The sequence below is a fragment of the Amblyomma mixtum genome, chromosome 4 (genome assembly GCF_055824585.1).
Source record: "Amblyomma mixtum isolate Tamu chromosome 4, ASM5582458v1, whole genome shotgun sequence".
NCBI classification, from domain to species: Eukaryota; Metazoa; Arthropoda; class Arachnida; order Ixodida; family Ixodidae; genus Amblyomma; species Amblyomma mixtum.
Genome location: NC_143015.1, coordinates 154779391 through 154800074, shown reverse-complemented (window position 1 = coordinate 154800074; position 20684 = coordinate 154779391). Strand labels below are relative to the sequence as shown.

Below are 20684 nucleotides of genomic sequence, written 5' to 3'. Positions count from 1 at the left end.
CAGAGTTAGTAACTGCTGCAGTTACTACCTTTTTCCTACCCATTTACTAACTTTTTACTAACTTTTTTTTAAGAGTGTACGTCGCTACGAGGAAATTTTCCGCGGTCTTTTCGAACGGCTTCCTCCGTGCAGATCCGGGCCCTTCGCGAGCGCGGCATGGAATTCCTGGAGACTCCGGACACGTACTACACGCAGCTCAGGGAGAAGCTCAAGACGGCGAAGATCACCGTCTCCGAGGACCTCAACACGGTGAGCAGCACACATTCATCATCATCATCATCAGCCTGACTACGCCCACTGCAGGGCAGAGGCCTCTCCCGTGTCTCTCCAAGTAACCCTGTCCTTCGCCAGCCGCGCCCACCATATTACAGCAAATTTCTTAATCTCATCCGCCCACCTACATTTCTGCCGCCCCCTGCTACGTTTGCTTTCTCTTGGAATCCACTCCGTTACCCTTAAGGACCAGCGGTTATCTTGCCTTCGCATTACACGCCCTGCCCAAGCCCATTTCTTCCTCTTGATTTCGACTAGGATGTCATTAACCCGCGTTTGTTCCCTCACCCACTCCACCCTCTTCCGATCTCTTAACGTTACACCTATCATTTTCCTTTCCATAGCTTCTTTTCCATAGCTCGCTGCGTTGTTCTCAACTTAAGCTGAACCCTCTTTGTTAGCCCCCACGTTTCTGCCCCATAGGTGAGTACCGGTAAGATACACCTGTTGTATACTTTTCTCTTGAGGGATATTGGTAAACTGCCATTCATGATCTGAGATAACCTGCCATATGCGCTCCACCCCACACATTGCCACGAGGAAAAGCGGGGGGACTAGAGTTACTCCGTGGCTCGCGCCTCTATTTGCTAAACGCTATCACACGGCTAAAAAAAAAGCATCCAAGAATTGCGGAGAAGCTAGCTCCTCTGCATCGCTTAACACTAGACCGTTGCTCACTGTTCATTCGTACACCTACCGTTCTTGTGCTCTGCGGCATTTTATTTTGTCCGAGTGCACATGTTCACTGAAAGCGATGTTTTCTTATCACTAACACGCAGTTTTATCACAAGTGTTGGCCGGTTGTTAAATAAAAAAGTTTGTAATTCGTGGTGTTTACAAATGATGGCCACTCATCCGCCATTCATTGAGATCCGATCAGCTGACGATCAGGCACTACTAAACACGTCCCTTAATAGTATCTACGCATGGTGTAATCGATGGGGCATGAAACTTAACTTTGAAAAGACTGTCCTGCTACGTGTTACAAGAAAGGTTAATCCATTTAAACGCTCCTTTTTTCTGGGTTCAGGAGAAATTACCGAAGTAACTGAACATAAATATCTTGGTGTTACATTAACAAACAACTTAAGCTGGAACACTCACATTTCTAACACTTGCTAGTCTGCCTTACGAAAACTTTGCTTGTTGCGCCATAAACTAAAGGATTCACCACTTCAGGTTAAGAGACTAGCATACGAAACCTTTATAAGGACTAAATTGGAATATGCGTGCATTGTATGGGACCTGTATACTCCCACTAACATAAAAGCACTTGAGCGGATCCAAAGGAAAGCTGTGCGATTCATGTTTTCGCAATACAATAGAACTGCTTCCGTCTCTGCATTAATGCAGTCGAATTCCATACCAACCCTTCAGTCCCGGCGCAAGTTTCTTCGGTTGAAATTCTTATTTTTGTTATTTAACCATAAACTTGGAATTAATTCTTTGCCGTATCTAAATCTACAGAACACTAGACAAACCCGACACTCCCACCCCCTTTCTCCCCCGTACTTTGCAAAGACTAACTTATTTCAGCACTCTTTCTTTCCGCAAACCATCAGTGACTGGAACAGCTTACCAGCTTCTTGTGTACGGTCTCTTGACCTGATATGTGGCCATTGTTAGTTTGTTTTTTAGTTTCTTTTTCTCTTCTATGTCATTTCGCGCTGCTCGTTTTCTGTTTGCACTTTGCTATTATTGCTCAATTTGTGGTCTCTTTCTGTATCCACTCCTGCTTGGGCCTCACGGCCTGCAGTATTCAATAAATAAATAAATAAATAAATAAATAAATAAATAAATAAATAAATAAATAAATAAATAAATAAATGGCGAGTGTTTTGTTCGTAAGTTATCGAGATAGGCCGTCGTTGTACCGTCGTGCAGCCGAGCACTTCTATAGCAAGCTGAGTCATTCAATGCTGTAGTAATCTGCCTAGAATAAAGCTCGGCAGCCAGAATCAAGTGGATTGAGCCTGCACTCATTCTATCCACTGCACCAAGTCCGCCTCCTGCATGCAAGAGTTGCGGCTTTCCCTCAAAATTTGGATACTTGGGGAAGCAATAAGCCGGACCTACGCGCAACGCTAGGTACTGTATCCATAAGCGTTGCTATACATTAACTCTAGGAAGGACCGGCTGGAAATTTTTGCATAGCTATAAAATACGTACGTCTACCAATGCAGATAAGTTTTGCGAGCTGTGACGGTGAAACCGCGTTTCGGTATTTCAACGAAGCGTTAGTACGACCACTTTGGCACAGTAAGCTTGTTAACTGACGGGACAATGTTACGATGTTACGGACCACCGAAAACCAATATACATAAAATGTTTACAAACCGTTCTATCTAACAGGACAACGTTGTCCGCGCCTTGCCAGTGTACTGCCGACTTTGGAAGAACATGGCAGGCTTGACCCATTATAGCCAACTGTTTAGGATATGGCATGGCGGATATTTTTAGGACCCTGCAGATCATTAACATCGTGTGCATCACCTTTTAAAACATCTTGGCTTTCTCTATGTATGCAGACTATCTGAGCCAATAGAAATATTGTGAATATAAGTGGCGATCGATGTCTGAAGGTGTCAGCATGGCGTGCAAAAAACGCGTGGACTTGCACGTGCTTTCAAACTATTCAAATCCCCGTCGGTGAAGGCAATGAACGGCGAACACAAGCATTCGCTTTTCCTTCTGACGCGGGTTGCTTCAATAACGTAACTTTATACACTCGAACCTCGTTATAACGAGACAGTTTATAGCGAAATAATGGATATAACGAAGGAATTACGGTTCCCCTTGGAAGCACGGTCAACACGGGCTATAACGAAGCTACAGCTATAACGAAGTAATATCGGGGCTTCTTCAGCTTCAGAGGTTCATCTGGATTCAGTTTATGTAACTTTTGCCAGGTTGACCTGGGGAATGGCGTACATCAGCATCTCTAATTGATTGGTCACACTATCGGCCATCGAGCCTATTTCTTTTACGCAACGTTCCATGGCACAACCTTACGCCTTCTCCTTTCTCTCCCTGGAGCGTTGTTTTTGAGCCAGTAATAATCTCGCGCACTGTCGCGTCTGTTCGCACCCCAACAGCTGCAGAAGCTGAAAATCCTGATCGACTACGACGACAACGGCTACCTGCTGCAGATCTTCACCAAGAACATGCAGGATCGCCCCACCCTCTTCCTGGAGGTCATCCAGAGGCACAACCACAGCGTGAGTATACCTGCTGCCCCCTGCGTTACAGGCCATTGCAGATTCAGAGCATGGCTGTAGGACACACTGGTTTCCGGGCGGCAGTTCTACTGAAAAAAAGCTGTATGATGCAATGACCTCACACAGGCTTTGTCTTGCAAATTGTATGACATTTGTATGACACATGTATGATTCTGTAAAAATGTATGACACTTGTATGACAAACCTGTATGAGGATATTGCATCATACAGCTTTTTTAAACGTATGGCACACAATCCCGAAGTGGTTTATGGTTTATGGGGAGTTTAATGTACCAAAGCGACTGCGCGGTGGCTCAGTGGCTATGGTGCTCGGCTGCTGACCCGAAAGACGCGGGTTCGATCCCGGCCGCGGCGGTTGAATTTCTTTGGAGGAGAAATTCCAGAGGCCCGTGTACTGTGCAATGTCAGTGCACGTTAAAGAACCCCAGGTGGTCGAAATTTCCGGAGCCCTCCACTACGGCGTCTCTCATAGCCTTAGTCGCTTTGGGACGTTAAACCCCATAAACCAAACCAAATCAGGTTATGAGGGACGCCGTAGTGGAGGGCTCCGGAAATTTCGACCAACTGGCGTTCTTTAACGTGCACTGACATCGCACAGAACACGGGCCTCTAGAGGCGAAATTTTAGATGTCCGTGTACTGTGCGATGTCAGTGCACGTTAAAAAACCCCAGGTGGTCGAAATTTCCGGAGCCCTTCACTACGGCGTCCCTCATAGCTTGAGTCGCTTTGGGACGTTAAACCTCCCCGTAAACCATAAACCACTTGGGGATTGTGTGCCTTACGTTTGTTTTTTTCCGTTGCCGGCATCTGGCGTCATCTGTAACAGACAATTCGTCTGCTGTGCATACACCAGCCTACGTCAAGATTTCGGTGTGGTGCTTACCTTTGCAGCCGTATGATTCCGGTTGGGTGGGTGTCAGTGAGCTGCAGCTACTCTCCTAACTGAATATACTGGTCTTACAGATTTGTAATCCTTTCCTTCGTACGTTCACGCAGGGATTCGGAGCCGGCAACTTCAAGTCCCTGTTCGAAGCCATCGAAGCGGAACAGGAGGCCAGAGGAAACCTCTACTGAGATGGACAGACAACGCGTCTGCCTCGAAGACTCAATGTGCGGAATCTCTGCGGCTCAATCAGAATACTTTGCCTGAAAATAAACACAAATCCGAATCTGGTTTTTCTTACCCAGTTTGTCAGTGTCATCAGTATCGAACGTCTGAATAATGCTTCGGACCCTTATTCCACGAATGAACATATGCATACATATGCTATTGTACTACATATACCGCGCCACAGCAAAAAAGGACTCGGGACGAGCCCTTAACTTGCAAGTATTTTTTCTTCCGAAAATTTCCAGACCTAATATTCATGTGCGAAAACAAAGAGGACGAAGTGCTATTATCAATGCTATTAAGTCTTTGACTATTTTTATTGCCTTGGTTACGTTACTCCTAAATGTGTTTGCGATATAAGAATCAGTAGAAAGTGACCGCTTCCCCAGCCCTCACGGGGATACCCGTGGCGGAGAGAACCTTCTAACGCTTGACATTATGGGCGCCTTTGACATTTCCCATTCTGCAATCCTAGGTCTAAAACAGATAGATACCTTAGATGCCATTGCGCCAAAAACAAAAAACAAAACAAAACAAAAACAAAACTAGCATCATGTTCTAAATCAGATACACTGCGGATCTCGCATGTTCCAATATATCTCCATCTTCCGCACTGCCCGTACAGTCACAATAGGCATCGGATCTACTAGATCGTCTCCCTTCCAAACACCTGACAAAGGCACTCCACAAGGTGCTGTCCTATCAGCACTGCTATTCAGTATAGCCATGGCCCCTCTCGCTTTCTTGAACTTCTGTACTTTTACTTGCGTTCGACCGACGTTGAATGGGGTGAGAAAATTTTCGTCCAACCGTCTGGTGTGTGTATTGGGTCTCGGCTCGCCCCGGTGTTGAGTGACATTTTCCTCAGCAGGATGGACATGAGGCTGGATGAAGATCTTGAGGACGTAGCTGTGAAAGTGTTTCGCTATGCTGATGATTTTTTAGTGTTTCTGAACCAAGGGTCCCCCAGGAGTGTTACCGATGTCATTAAGATTTTCAAAGAGAGGAGCCAGGGTCTGTGTTTCACGTTTGAATTACCAGACTGGGGTTCGATTCAGTTCCTTGACCTCAAAGTCAATTACCTTGACACAGGAATGTGTTGGGAATATAACCCAAGAACAGCTAAGCCGCTCCTCAGTTTCAATTCGGAGCACTCTAGGTTGGTCAAGGCGGGAATAGCGATTGCATGTCTCACAGCTTCATTGCGGAAATCGTGCTCCCATAGGGTTCAGACTAGCTTCCAGGGGCAGGTTCAGAGGCTGAGGGACGCTGGTTATCCGGATATGGCTCTGGCTCTAATATCCGAGAGGATACTGACTAGGGGCGTTAGTCTAGCAAAAGAAAAAGACGGCACGCTTACAAGAACCGTGGCGATTCCGCACGTACATGGAATGTCACACCGGTTGAAGAAAGTAGGGTCGAGATTTGGAGTGAAAGTGGTTTTTACAGCGAAGAATAAGCTGAGCAGAGTCTGCAGTGCGGTAAGCAGGAAGATTGAGTGCCGGGACGACCAAGCGAGGAATGAATGCACAGTTTCCCACAAAAAACCACCGGTCGTTTGCAACACTGGAGTGGTTTATTCTATACCGCTTTCCTGCGGCAAGACGTAGTACATCGGCCAGACAGCTGTAATGAGCGGCTGTTTGAGCACCGCAGGTCAGTGAAAGGGACAGTGTCATCGAACCTGGCTTTGCACTGCCGGAAGTGTAAAGTTTGTTTCCCCCATTTGGACAGGACTAATATCTTGTTCAGTCACCCAGATCGGACCTGCAGGGAGTTAGTTGAGGCGTTTCTGATAGGCCAGGAGTCTGAAACATGTGTCGCCTCGCCTTCCATTAATCTCGTGGAAAAAGAGATTCGCGCTTTCGGGATGATGTGTGGCGACAGGGTGATAGCGGGTGCTTGTCATGTGCTAAGATGCTGAATGGCTTTGTTGGGATGAGGCGTTTTTGCGTTTCGCTACATGCGCGTACGGGTTTTGTGGGGGCTATCGCGATGTGTCTTTGTGTTTGGTGCTTATATATCTAACCCTTCTAGGAATAAAATTCAGTTGTTAGATTGCGCTCGCGTCGTCTCTTGTTTCTTTCACTCGTCCTGTGACACATATCGCGCTGCTTTAAGATGAGGTTAGATGGTTGAGGGGACCCTATGGCGAGCCTGTCCACTAGGGCTCCAATTTTGAGCATTAGAATTTCATTTTGTACCTTTTTGCTTTTTATATTCTGCCTCCGTCTCTCCAGCCCGGCATGTTGGGGTGCTACCGATGCCTGGGAAGCTACCGATGCCCAACTGCTTGCCGGTCGTTGTTGCCGCGCCACCTGCCGTGCGTGGTCTGTGTTGAGTCCAGGAAGAGCTCGAAAATGTTGTTCTATGTTGCTATAGTTCAAGTTCATGAGTTGGTTGGTTGGCACTTGCTTCGAATGTTGTTCGTGTGTAACACTCTTTGTGTTTGTGTCCCTGCTGCGGTTTCGTTCTTGGCGCCTTCTGGGGAGGGTCTTGCAGGTTCCCCTTCCATCATTTCTCTGGGGGATATATTTAGCTGTACACGCTTCTGAGTTAGTGATGCGCGCCTGTTGACAGACCACACATTTTGGTAGGCAATCGTGCTGGGCCCGGGTTCCCCCCCTCTTCCAGTGGGGTTTCCAATCTGCCGATTCCACATATGTCGCCTGTCCTGGGCAAGGTGTCCGCTAGGTGTCCCACTGTTCCACATTGTGCACACGCAGATATGGTGCGTCTCTAGGGTCTCACTGTGGTCACTGTCTGGTTGTAGCGGACAGAACGCGACATAGTTGTCCCCACAAAGGTGATCACTGCCACGTTAGTCTTCCCCAGCTTACGGACTTCGGCAATCTCTCCGCCTCGCTAGGTTACACTTTGTCGAAGAGTTTCACTGCCGCCACCTTGGGTATCGGAACAGAATTTCATTGTAATGAGATTCTGTTCCCATATCGGCAAGATGTTGAGCGCGTTGGTTGCTTCCTGGTCATTTAAATATGTTGCGAGGGCTTTTCCTAGTGTTACACCTGACAGGATGTCTTTCAAGGCGACCGTAACCTTGGGTTTTACAATGATGACGATGTCTTCCGAAGGTAGTTTCGAGAGCGGTCTTGACTTTTTCCATATTTCTGTAGCGGGTTTTTCGTGCGGTGCAGCTGCTGCTAGCTCGCCGGGTGAGCTCATCTTTTGTCCGCCACCTGATGCCGCATTCTCGTTCGCGCCGTGCGCGCGGCGTTCGATGAGTTGGCTTAGGGCCGTTTCACATGCTGCGACTAGAACGAAAATAGTCGGCCTAGTCGGTGCCGCCGCAGTGCGATTTTCGCACAGTGCTTTCACATGCAACGCGTACACAGCGAATTCGGTCGGAGGGACACGCAAGGCTGCTCGATGTTCGCATAGGCAACCCACGATTAAACGCGACAGAAACGCTGCACGGAATGTGTTGACGTTATGACCAGCGTGTTTTTATATGCAAGGCAATATGTCGTATGTTCTGATTAGAATAAAGAGTTTTGCTTACGCCGCGCGAACAGCTCCCACGTGACCCCACGCCGAGACGGCGCGTGACGTCACGTCACGTGCCGTCTCGGCGCTGCCCATTGGTCAGTCGCAGAGCGAACACACCGACACTGCGACTGGATTCCAACCGGACGGAACTTGGTCGCAGGCCGTCTGCGGCTAGACCGACGGCCCTCCCCAGTCGCAGACAGACAGAATTCGCAGCGTCGCAGGCGAGAATCGCATGCATGTGAAACGGCCCTTAGGCGGGCACTGTTGCGTTCTTTTAGGACTGAGTGCTGCTGCCGTACCGGGTGTGACAATAACGGACAATCGGGACCGTATCCTCTCTGTACGTTCGGTTGTCATCTTGAAATCTTGGGGGGCGGCCCTGTCCTAGTGGCTTCCAGCCGCAGTTAGGCTTAACTCTCCCTCGTAGCTTGGTCCGTTTTCGGATGGACAAAGAAGTTTGGAGGGGCCCACCTGAGAGCAAGCTGTCTCTTCGTACTCCCGGAGTCTTGGTGAGTAGATTTCCTGCAGGTCCGGCGGGGTTTGGTGCAACGTTCGGCCACCACGCCATGTAAACCGGCGGAGCCGATGTGCTGCACGTCAGCTCGCGGCGGCAGCGTTCCTTTACCGCCCCAACTGCATATAGCACTAAGTGCGCCATCCTTAGGAGTTTTGTAGGAAACAGCTTACAAGAACAGGACTAACGAGAACCTGCCACTCAGACACAAGACCCTTCCTAATCATCTATTGCGGGTAGATCTCTCCGGAATGAATATACAGCAAATTTGGCTCATCCGTTTATTTCAGGATTTCAGCATTCACAACATGCTCTTCACACTTTTGAACAGCATGCCATCATGTTTGTGCCTTGTAGCCACAATGGAAGAAATTGAACACTCAGTGCACTCAGTCATCAATGTACCAGCTCATTCGGTACACACTGAAGATTTTGCAAGTTTTCTGACGCAACAAAACGCTTGAAAATAAAGATGTTGAAGGCCATGTCAGGTCGTGCCTCACAACACCCTCGATTTTAAACCAATACACAGTGATATCGCAATCCAGATACAAGATAATGAAAATAATTCAAAACTCAGTGCAGGCGTGTGCACAGTGCTAGTCGATCTAGTGAGTGAATGTCTTCTGTACATAAGAAGAGTGCATCATAGGCACTGACTGGCACAGAGCAACCAGAGTTGCTGAAGCTCGTACGCAGCGAAGTAAAAGGTAGCATTATCATTCCAGCTTGAAGTAAATGCAAGCAGTCACATCTTACTTCTGAGGAGTGAAAAGCTAAGCAATAAAATGTGCACACTTTGGAATATTTTAACAAGTTACATGGCTGTCATGGTCTTCAAGGTATTATTGGTATCCTTCAAGTGACTTTCCAATTGTCCTTTTACCCATGGCCTTCTTCAGTGTCTTTTCTTGGAGCCAGCTCCTAAGCTTAGGTCAGAATCTGCTGTAAAGTGCCACGCACTGTGAACAGTTTACACAAAAGGTAGCTCAAGGTTTTTTCAGAACTGAGCCATCCCCATATCACATATCAGCAGTGGTACAGGTATGCATGGAGAAGGCAACATAGGCTGATAAAAAAAGCACTTTTTCAAGAACAAATGTGCTGAAAAAACCACAAAATATTATCGGCTCTTGTTTGCAAGACCAACAGTGCTGAAGGCTACGGTCAGCAAAATAAGTCCCATCCTGTAAAATAAGGCATGACCAAGGAAAGTCATGTCCTTACAAGGCATCTCCTACCATTTCTTCCCGCTGCCTGAGTCAGAAAGTCATGCACCATTAGCTGGTGTCTCCAGGAAACTCATAAAAATCTTGACTATGGTCTTTCTTTTATAAGAAAGAAAGTATTCACCCTTAACTTCAAAAAAAAAAACAACAGCACTTGAGATGCACAGCGCATATAGGGAAGCACAAACTTACTAAATGGCAACACACACAGCATATTGCTCGCCATGTCTTTTGTTGTTATACCCTTGTTTGTGCAAACCTCCTCGTTCTAGTCAACATGCATTGACTTATCTAACAATGTGTCCTCCTGAATTGCACCAATGTGCTTAGCTCTCATGCCTTTCACATATAACATGGTCTACAAAGCATACGACAGCTGCCAGATTAGAGAAAACACTGCAGCTACTGCAGTAAATCATCAGGTGAAATCCTATTTCAACTCTCCATTCTTCCTACCCCACAGGGCTGATGTTCAAGCCATACGTTAGGATTCAGATGCTTTTGGAGTTTCTTAACAGGCGATTTCATCGGCACAGTTTAGTGAATAAAGCAGTTCACCACCAGGAAGACGTGCTCAGCTGTTGTCTCAGGTTCAAGAAATGTGGAAACAAGTCCACATCTGAGTTCATCCATGGCAGGAGAATCACGTTGGCTTCAAGTTAGCACATGTCACTCGCAGATTGGCATCACACACATACACGCATGCACACAAGGCATTATAACGAAACTGTCCACAAAGAGTGCCCCCCTTTCCAAGCTAGAGCCTCGAATCAGCCACTTCACCGGGGTCTTCGAAGGCTACCCGCCTCTGCTCCATCGCTCTAAGCAGTTTCTTCCGGGGGCCCAGCGGTACGCCCATAGCCTTCAAGTCTTCCTCTCCCAGCAGCATCAACGCGTCTAGGTCTACCTTTTCTCTCGAGAACAGGTCCACGTATTCGGCCAACCCATGCGCAGCCAAGAAGACCACCACAGCCGGAGTCGCGTTCCCGTCCTCTTCTTCTTCTTCGTCTTCCTCGTAGTAGACGTCTTCGCAGTCGTCCCATGGCAGAACGCTTTGCCTCTGGGCCAGACTGCCCGCCGAGCCAATGGAGTCCACGACGCTGCCGCACGGCAAGGCAATGCTGCACTCTTCGTCGTCCATGCGGCAAGAAGGCAGCGACAGCAGGGTGCCCGAGATGGAGTTCCGGAAGGCGACGCTCCCGAAGCCCGGCCGCTCGAACATGCTCGAGCCCGTCACGGGCTCGTCCTCCCCGAGACCAGAGTCAGGGTGGGCGCCCAGGTCGGGTTCGCTCAGGGCCCGCGACAGGTCCCCGGGTCCGTCCAGGAAGTCCGGTAGCCCCGGTCGCGAAGAGGACAGCAGCGGTTCCTCGGCGCAGCCCTTGGGCACGAAGACGACCTCGGCGTCGCGTTGAAGACCCGTCAGGGAGCGGACGGACTTCTTGCCGTCGTTGCCGATGCCTCGCACCTGCGTCTGTTTGAACAGTGTTTCTCAGTATACAAAGAACTTTCGAAACTGGTTTGCCAATACAGTGTCGACCACGAGTTGCAACGTTGCGGTACAGGTCACGTACGCGACACTACGCCGGCGGTTGGCCCGGTTGCATACATATGTGAAAACGGGTCGTCGGTAAGGCTGTTTATCCCAGCCTCGTTAGCCTGTGTACTAAACTGTAGCTCATTTGAACAAGCAAGCCAACATTACTTCTGATTGCCGCCGTGGTGGCTCAGTGGCTATGGTGCTCGGCTGCTGACCCGAAAGACGCGGGTTCGATCCCAGCCGCGGCGGCTGGAATTTCTTTGGAGGAGAAATTCTAGAGGCCCGTGTACTGTGCGATGTCAGTGCACGTTAAAGAACCCCAGGTGGTCGAAATTTTCGGAGCCCTTCACTACGGCGTCTCTCATAGCCTCAGTCGCTTTGGGACGTTAAACCCCATAAACCATAAACCAACCATTACTTCTGATTCTCATCAAACGCACCTACCGTTTGTCCTTGTGCAGCTGCTACACTGGGAAGCTACGTTTCAGCAGTACTGCGGCCGAGCTACCCCAAAAATATATAAAGAAAGACTAAAGGGTGCCTTCACGTGCCGTCACGGGCGCCATTTTGTTGTCCAGTGCTTCGGCAGTGCTGGCTGGAGTAGGAGGCAATAATCCCTCTAATCCCCTTAATATTCCCCTTAGACGCGCCGCTGGCCTGCTCCAGAGGCAACAAAATGGCGACCACAGTGACGCCGGTAATCCGTACACCTCATTTATTCGCTCCTGTCCGGAACAGTTCGGTTGCCAGGAAAAGATCACGACATCAACGCCTCCGAATACAAGCTTTCTACAAAGTGATTAAGGCAGCTACCAAACAAACTTTTGCAGTTCAGTTTCCTATGCATGTCTATAGTATATGCGCCTCATTGCTTTCGGGGAAGGGTCCTCGGTTACTTGAAACGTTTCCACTTCGTACACTTAACATACTCTTTTAGAATACAGCGGCGTGCCCAGGATAAAAGTTGCACTTCGTTTTAGGGGCGGCCGTATCGCAGGGTGGGGAGGCAATAAGGAGTAGTACATAGTGCACACGGTAGTACATAGTGAGTAGAGTAGTGCATAGTACACCATGCACCCAACAAAGCTGAAAATGCATCAGTGATTAAGCCAATGGCACACCTCCCAGTTATGAGTTCTAGCCTCACTTAATGATCTCTCCAAGGTAACGTTTGCTTTTCAATTGTCAGCCTCACAATTTCACCTTACGCAAAGTAAGAAAGCGACATCGCTCCTTAGACACTTTTGCAACTTATAACCAAGTAAGTTAGCCTAATAACCACATGTGTAATCATTCCCAGTGTTTGCGACACGTAATGTGCACAGTTGTTGCATATCGTTTTGCTGTCATCATACAGTCACACCTGGTCACACCTGCTGGGTTTTACACGAAAGCACAGCCATCTAGACCTAGAAGCCAGATGGATGGCAAAACCTGACCTCGAATGCATCACCTGTTTATTTCGCTTTTTCTTGCTTCTGCGCAATGCTGGAAGCCCTATAGGTTTGACGTCGATTTACGCTACCTTTAATGCAATGCACCCTTTTCCGGGCCCTTTTAGGTTGCATAAATTGATAAACAGGTATAGGTAAGTCATTTCACACGAGTTATCTGCTAGTACAACAGGTGAAACCCTCCCACTACAGCACAGCCAACAGCTGAAAATTTCACTGCGCATTTAGAGCAAGCATCGCTATAATCATCCTAGCCCAATCATTACAAATAGTTGCCGAAAGTCTGCATGTTCTAAACTAACGCGTTCTAACGTGTTCTAACGTGACTAACGTGTTCTTCATGTTAGTTTTCTACTTTTGCTTTCTGTATGGTCAAAACTGTGGTTGTTTGGACCGTTACATATAGGCGTGTGCCTACTGTGATCATACCCAACAATTCTGGACAAAAAGCATTTTTGAAAGGGTAAACCGTTTATGAACGCATTTTTTTTCATATAATGTAAGCTTTCACTACAACAATCAATATATCCGCAGATCACCCGACGGCACTTTTGCATGTTTAATACTTTAATGTTATTGGTGTCGTTAAAAGCGTTCCCCATTGGTTTTATCTGGCAGTCTTCACTGATCGATGTGACCGACAGAAACACTTTAAGACAAAGTTCCTGCTAAATATATCCAAAGAATGGACTATTACCTTAAAAATTTTCATAACAGTATCTTACAATTTTCCAATTTTCAAATTTTTTGAGCGAGAATGTTGGACATGTGCCTTTGAGGACATGTGCCTGTAGTGCCTTCGGGCTAAGCGGGGTATAAACTGAATAAAGAAAGCACAGTGAAATAAAAATGAATAACCAGGTGTTCCCTTTAACAACGTACAGGAGTATATGGTGCACGTACCTTGTTGAAGTTGTCCCCAGGGTCGGTGTTCTGCTTGCGCAGGTGCACCTTTTTGGAGACTGCTCCCAGGCCCTTTCGGCTCGAGACCGTGGTGGCGGTACCCGTGCTCACCATGTCGGAGAACTTGGGCGCCCGCGCCGGCTGCAGCGTACCCCGGCCGTCGCCCACGTGCAGAGGGATGAGCGCGCTGTTCACGCCGTTGTTGGCCTCCACCAGGAGCTCCACCTGCGCACGCAAGAGGCTCCTCATGCATCGATCTAACAAAAAAGGGTGTGAGAAAGGAGTAAAATGGGCATAGCATGGACTTTTACACCCTTTAGAGGTCTCTAGGAATAACTTTGAACAAGCGCATTCCTGATCACTTACCCCCTTTCAGAAAACTTACACCCTACTTACGCTCTCTACCAGTGTTGATAACTGCGGTTCGGTTCCTGCCCCTAAAACAGCGGGAAGACTATAGTTTGCTCGAACGCCACGATGGGGCACTCGTACACTATAAAAAAAGGGTATGAGAAAGGGTAAAAAGGGCATAGCATGGACCTTTACACCGTTTATAGGACCCTAGGAATAACTTTGTACCCGTTAAAAGCACGCTCCTGATCACTTGCCCCCTTTTAGAAAACTTACACCCTACTTAAGCTCTCTACCAGTGTTGATAACTACGGGTCAGTTCCTGCCCCTAAAACAGCGGGAAGGTTATAGTTTGCTCGCATGCCACGATGGGGCGCCCGTGCACTCTTAAGAAAAGAGGGTGTGAGATAAGGGTAAAAAAAGGCATAGCATGGACTCCTACACCCTTTAGAGGACCCTAGGAATAACTTTGCACCCGTTAAAAGCACGCTTCTGATCACTCACCCCTGTCAGAAAACTTACACCGCACATACGCTCTCTGCCAGTGTTGATAACTACTGGTCGTTTCCTGTCCCTAAAGCAGCGGGAAGGCTATAGTTTGCCCGCACGCCACGATGGGGTGCTCGTGAGCCACTGAAGCGCTCCGGATGCGTTCAACACGTCATTCATCGCAATGCTGTGGTTACGGAATCAAACCTTTCAATCATTACTGTAGTGTAGGTCATCTGAGGTATTGCCGGCAGTAAAAACCAGATAAGGGAACCTCAAGCGTCGTGTAAAAAGCCCCATCGCTTGCACAAGAAGTGCGCTAAAGACTACTTTATATGCTCCGACCATTTGGATCGAGAAACTGTGGGTTAATTTTTTGATTTACTTCTGTACATTTTCCACCGCTCAATGGTCCATGCACTGGTCATTAAGTGAGGGGTGCGCGCGTAGACAGCAATACATTAAGTACGATCTACACTGCTGGACAATAGTTTCCGCTCATGGATTGGTGTTTCCTAGAAGGCGGATTTGAAAGAAAGCAAGGGTTGATAAGTGCTGCTACTTCAGTTGAAAGGTGACTCCAGTCACGGGCAGCCCCCAAGGAGACCGACTGCCGAAGTGTTCTACCATGAGCTCGTTCTGGGTGAATAGCATCGGGGTTATTAGTATACAATGATAGATGCGATGGGCACGTGGAATGATTTCAGTGGTTGCAGGAAAGCTGTGAAAGAAGTTGCGACATAAAAAAAAAAGATTCCAATCTAGCGGCGAAATTATGGAGTGACTTCTATCACCACCTTCTCTGTTTTACGCGCGAAGTACAGTCATAAGCTTCGCGAAAGGGAACGCGCGAGCACGTGGAAGATAACCTCGAACCCTATACTTGTGGCGATACACGATGACCGCTTTCAGAAACAAAGTGGAAAGGGAGATGCGATCCTCAGTTGCCAGGAGCAGGCAAGGCAGCAGAACCTTTTCCACCAGGTAAGGCAAACACGTCTTTTGAGCGATAGGAGGCGCTGCTAACCAGCGATAACCTGGAGGACCAACGGGCCTTTATACAACCGGTCCCCAGGGCAGCTGAGGCCAGTGGAGCCCTGTAATGAAGACCCAAAACATAAGCTCGCACAACTCCCTTTCACTTTAATAAAGTTTTTCCTCCTCCTCCTCCATCCACCACGATGCGAAATGTGGCCGCCGGGTGTCGCCACAAGTAGGGCTCGAGACTATCAGCCACGCACTCGCGCGTTCCCTTTTATGCAGTTGACGAGTGTATACATGCACCTCACCTGCGCCATGCGCTTTCGCTGCTTCTCGAGCATCTTGTCGTCCCTCTCGGCCTTCTTGGCCGCCTTGCGCGTGAGCTTCTGGTAGCCCTTGCGGCGCTTTTCGGCGTCCCTTAGGGCCTTCTCCTTGAGCCGCTGCACGAGCTTCTTGTTGAGGGCACTCTGCTTGGACACCGCCTGGTCCAGGAACCGAAGCACCTGCGCGACACCAGGGGCACGCTCGGCAATGCGGCATCTACAGTCCAAGCTGCGCACTGGGCGATGAGGGGCGCCCTGTAGTAGACGGCTCCGCAATTAATTTCGAACACTTGGTGTTGTTTAACGTGCACTGGCATCGCACAGCACACGGGTGAGTTTCTATCTCGCATCCATCGAAAGCTGAGCATAAGTGGTCTCCTAGAGACCATTTGTGGGACGCATTATATGAGTTATTACGAACAATTTGTAGCCATTTGAAGTACGAAAGACGAAGTATAGTATGCGCCGTAGCTCAGAGGTAGAGCACCGGACGCGTAATTCGGAGGTCGTGGGTTCGGATCCCACCGGCGGCATGTGGTTGTTTTTTCTTCTGCTTTCTAACCAATTTTCTTTAAGCGATAACATATTCAGTAATATTCTAAATTGATCAACACCACAAAATAAATAAATTCATTAAAAAAATCCCCTGTGCCCCTTGGTTTCTGCGGCTGTTGGCTTCTGTCATATTTATAACGAGCCCCTCATTCCCCTTCCCTTGTTTGCTTAATTGCTTAGCGAGGGCCTCGGTTCTGGCAGCCTTGATGCCATAGGAAGCATAAGAGGGTTCTTACACAGCTTCCACCCTCTCCGTTCGATGACGTTCTACGTCACACCTGCGGTAACTCAGGACGTTCTACGTCCGCCGCTTATGAACGTGGGTGGCGCTGGTGAACACTCTCAAGGTTAGGTTACTTGTAAACATAAATACCCCCGAAAGCAGAAGATTTGACAGCCGTCGCCGTAGCTCAGAGGTAGAGCACCGGACGCGTAATTCGGAGGTCGTGGGTTCGGATCCCACCGGCGGCATGTGGTTGTTTTTTCTTCTGCTTTCTAACCAATTTGCTTTAAGCGATAACATATTCAGTAATATTCTAAATTGATCAACATCACAAAATAAATAAATTCATTCAAAAAAAAATCCCCTGTGCCCCTTGGTTTCTGCGGCTGTTGGCTTCTGTCAGAAGTATAGAAGTGTTTTTTCATATTTATGCTGCATATACGCACCAAAAGCCGCAGCAGAGTTAAAGGCACTTACAGGGCGGTGACCTCCCTCGGGGACCTCATATTGCCTACGTCTAACACCAATCACAGCACACGCTATCGCACTAAATTTCCACAGCTAATCACTCTATTTGACTGTGTTCACCATTGACTGAGTTCATCGTGTCCCCTCTGCGGTTGTAATAGGCCGCCGGCCATGTGCACTGTGCATAGATGTATCTCCCGCCACAGTCCATTTCTTCCCCTTAATTTTAACTGGACAATATAAACACATGAGGAGTAAAACGGAAGACCGCGCCGCGGCGGCTAAGTAGTTACGGCGCTCGGCTGCTGACCCGAAAGACGCGGGTTCGATCCCGGCCGCAGCGGCTGAATTTCGATGAAGGCGAAATTCTAGAGGCCCGTGTGCTGTGCGATGTCAGTGCACGTTAAAGAACTCCAGGTGGTCGAAATTTCCGGAGCCCTCCACTACGGCGTCCCTCATAGCCTCAGTCGCTTTGGGACGTTAAACCCAAATAAACCAAACCAAACCAAAGTAAAACGGGATTAAGCTGTCCTCTATCGCACTCCCTTTACGAGGCAGGGTATGTGGCCTAAGCCCTTGGATAGATTTCCACCATTAGAAATACGGAATGTTTACGGTTGCCAACGGAAACAAATTCTCTCTTCGCAACATGTGAAGTTTTAGCAGTTACGGAGATTTTAACCGAGGTTTCAGTCTGCTCTCTGCTATTATCAGGAACTACGGCACCGCGTTTGAAAGTCTCCTCCCATCGCTAACTGCATCAAGTTATCATGATTTGCAGTGGGAATGTCCCTCCGTTTCCAAGAGTAAGCATTCCGCATATTTAGTGATGGAATTCTAGTCCTGGACTTGGACAGCATGTCCTGCCCTTAAAGGGGAGTGTGCTAGAGGACAGTTTATTCCCTTTCTACTCTCATATGGGAGTATGTGCGTTAAGAGTGGAATGCAAGTTTGCTATACACGTTTCTAAAGCCCCTCAATGAAACAAAAGTAGCGAAAAGCTTTGAACTTTCCGACACTCCTCCTCTCCTGGCGCGCCGCCGGAGAATCGAGCCTCCCATTGGCCGAGGCGTCGTAGTCACGTGTTAGCGCGCGCTTTTTGGCTCAGCACCAGACGCCGGCGCCATTGCTGGGGCTGGGAGTCGCGCTTCGTTTTCTTTCTGTGCAACAGTTTTGGCGGGAAGCGTTTTTTTTTTTCATCTTTGACGGCGTGTACGTGTTGCGGCGGTGCCGAGCTTCTGTTGCGCGTATGGATGCAACAACCGAGATAGCAGTGGCAAAAGATTTTTTGTAATTTCTTCCAGAAAAAGCAGGGCGGCTCGCCGAAACGTTTGGCAGCACAAGATCGGCCGGGCAAAGTTCGATAATGTTGTGGATCCGCGTGCTTGTGAGATAAGTGGTCGTTTTTCAGTTGCCAGTCGTGTTTTTTCGGATGATTTGGTGTGAAGCGCCAGCGGCTTCGGTCTTTCTTCGCACTAAATGCCGTTTGGCATGATTCTAAATAGACTCGTTCGCTAGCGGGTACGAAAGCCGTGCTGAAGCGCAGGTTTAATGTTGCTCGCATTGCGCGGCGCGTCGGCTTGGTTTCAGTCGGGCTCGTTCGGTTGAGCCCGGCCGTTTACCTTGCTCGCTATGAAGGTCCAGGCTTGATGTTGCGCGCATTGCTTGCCGTATTTATGTTGCTGCAGCGGGACTCCTGGGCTCACGAACTCGATACTAAAGGGGCGGTACTCGCTGTTTGAGCCTACGCTGCTCATGCTGCTCGCGGTGCAGGTTTAGCTTTCATGTTGAGCGCATCGCTATAGACGTATTTGTTTTGTTACAGTTGCACTCCTTCGCTCACGAACTCGACACCAAAGGTGTGTTACTTGCTGTTGAAGCTCCTCCTGCTCATGCTGCTTGCGATTAAGGTGTAACTTTCATGTTGCGCGCATTGCTGAACGTATTTTTCAAGCAGCGTTCTAAACCGAAATCGGGCGTTACTGTGCCTAGACATATTAACGCACCTGTCGCTTGAATACTCGATATCTGCGTGGATAATACTTGAGAATGCAAGCAAGGACCTCTGTATAACATAGTTTCAGACATTTTGGGTTGAGGCCGTCGTCGCTGGGGCGAATTCCTGCGAAAATCACGCTGCGTGGAGCTATGTAACGTGGATAGGTGGTGTCAAATGAACACTAGGGGCGCGAGCAATGATCCAGACGATTTCCAAAGTTCGACATTGGAAAAGCTCCTCATGGCTTTTAATGCGCAGTGGTGACGTGTTAACACTTGTGTATTCTTTTTTCAGTTATGAAAGGTCCCGCTCTATATTTTTTTTCGTGCCTTGTATCTCCCACGCCACAATCTCAATGCGGCCGAATCGGAGGCAGAAAATGCAACAAAAATCATGCGGGTGCGCGGTCCACTGCGCGCCAAAGCGCGAGCGACGAGAAAGCCACTCGTCGAACGATGGTAGTCACTCTAGTGCCGCGAACTCGCTCGCGCGCGCCACTTCCAACGTGTGCTCCGCAGTCAAAGCGATCGAAGGACAAGAAGTTTCTATAAAGGAATCCAACGTTGGTCTGGGCAGTTATTACAGTAACTGATTTTTCAATCTCTCATTTCATGATGTCATTTTGACCGAAGCCAAGTCACAAAACGCAACACGAAGTTCATTTGGGTGCGCGGTCTGCCGGGCGCCAAAAGGAGACGGTTGGGAGCGTCTGCTAGCTGCTCCCGACCTAGGTGCCGCCACCGTCGGCGCCCGGGAGAAGCGGAGAGAAGGAGCGCCGGCATAGGAGGAGGAGGGAGGAGATGTCGCTACTTTTAGTTTATTTAGGGGCTTTACACGTTTCTGTATTATACTGCTCACGTGGAATTACATTTTGTGCCATCGACGCGTTTTAAGGCGAAAGCCTTAAATGGCTTACGCTCGCGGAGTCCGCCCGTGCGCTGGAATCGTGCCAACTGTAGAGTGCCTCGATGCGAGAGCGGAGGAGAGGGCGCGCGCATCGAGGCACCCTAGCCAACTGCGGCCTCTCCTCCGCGCAGCGGCGCAGCCTCCTCCCCTCCTTAGCAACCGGCGCGCCAGTGGGGGGCGCAGCTGTGCATAGAAACCGTGACGTCACACAGTGGCTGTAGAACGAGCGCGCCGCCGCTCCTTCGCCAGACGTCTCGTTGCAGTTGAGTGAGTGAGACGCATGGCTCCGAAGCGGCCCAGTGATTCCGCGCCAAGCGGTTCGGGGAAGCGGCAGTGGGGTGACCACGAGGCTGCCGCCGAGCGCACTTTAGAATTTCCAAAATGTCTTCGGTAATTTTGGTGCTTTTAATGCCTTTTTGGGGGACAGCTGCAGTCCGACGCTCACCTCTTCCCTCTGGTTGATGGAGGCTACGTCGGTGGCCGTGTGGAAGTCGTTGTCCAGCGCCCACAGGTTGACGCCGAAGGAGACCAGGAAGGAGACGCAGTTGATGTGCCCGTTGGCCGCCGCGCAGTGCAGGGCCGTGCTGCCGAAGTGGTCGCAGCGGTCCGGGTCCCCCC

General features: G+C 49.0%; 2 protein-coding genes across 2 annotated transcripts in view; one reads left to right on the top strand and one right to left on the bottom strand.

Moving 5' to 3' along the window:
* Window positions 1-4696, top strand: part of Hpd (4-hydroxyphenylpyruvate dioxygenase) — a 46792-nt gene extending 42096 nt beyond the window's left edge. Inside the window, exons 11-13 of the mRNA XM_089540970.1 lie at window positions 133-249; window positions 3369-3491; window positions 4510-4696. Coding sequence (XP_089397096.1) covers window positions 133-249; window positions 3369-3491; window positions 4510-4587 — 318 coding nt within the window. The 3' untranslated portion in view covers window positions 4588-4696. The remainder of the gene's footprint in view (window positions 1-132; window positions 250-3368; window positions 3492-4509) is intronic.
* Window positions 4697-8915: 4219 nt separating this feature from the next.
* Window positions 8916-20684, bottom strand: part of Sans (SAM_USH1G_HARP domain-containing protein Sans) — a 124435-nt gene continuing 112666 nt past the window's right edge. The window contains exons 2-5 of the mRNA XM_089540969.1: window positions 20512-20683; window positions 15901-16095; window positions 13772-13996; window positions 8916-11348 (exon numbers count right to left, since the gene is read on the bottom strand). Of these exons, the coding sequence (XP_089397095.1) occupies window positions 10635-11348; window positions 13772-13996; window positions 15901-16095; window positions 20512-20683 (1306 nt within the window). The 3' untranslated portion in view covers window positions 8916-10634. The remainder of the gene's footprint in view (window positions 11349-13771; window positions 13997-15900; window positions 16096-20511; window position 20684) is intronic.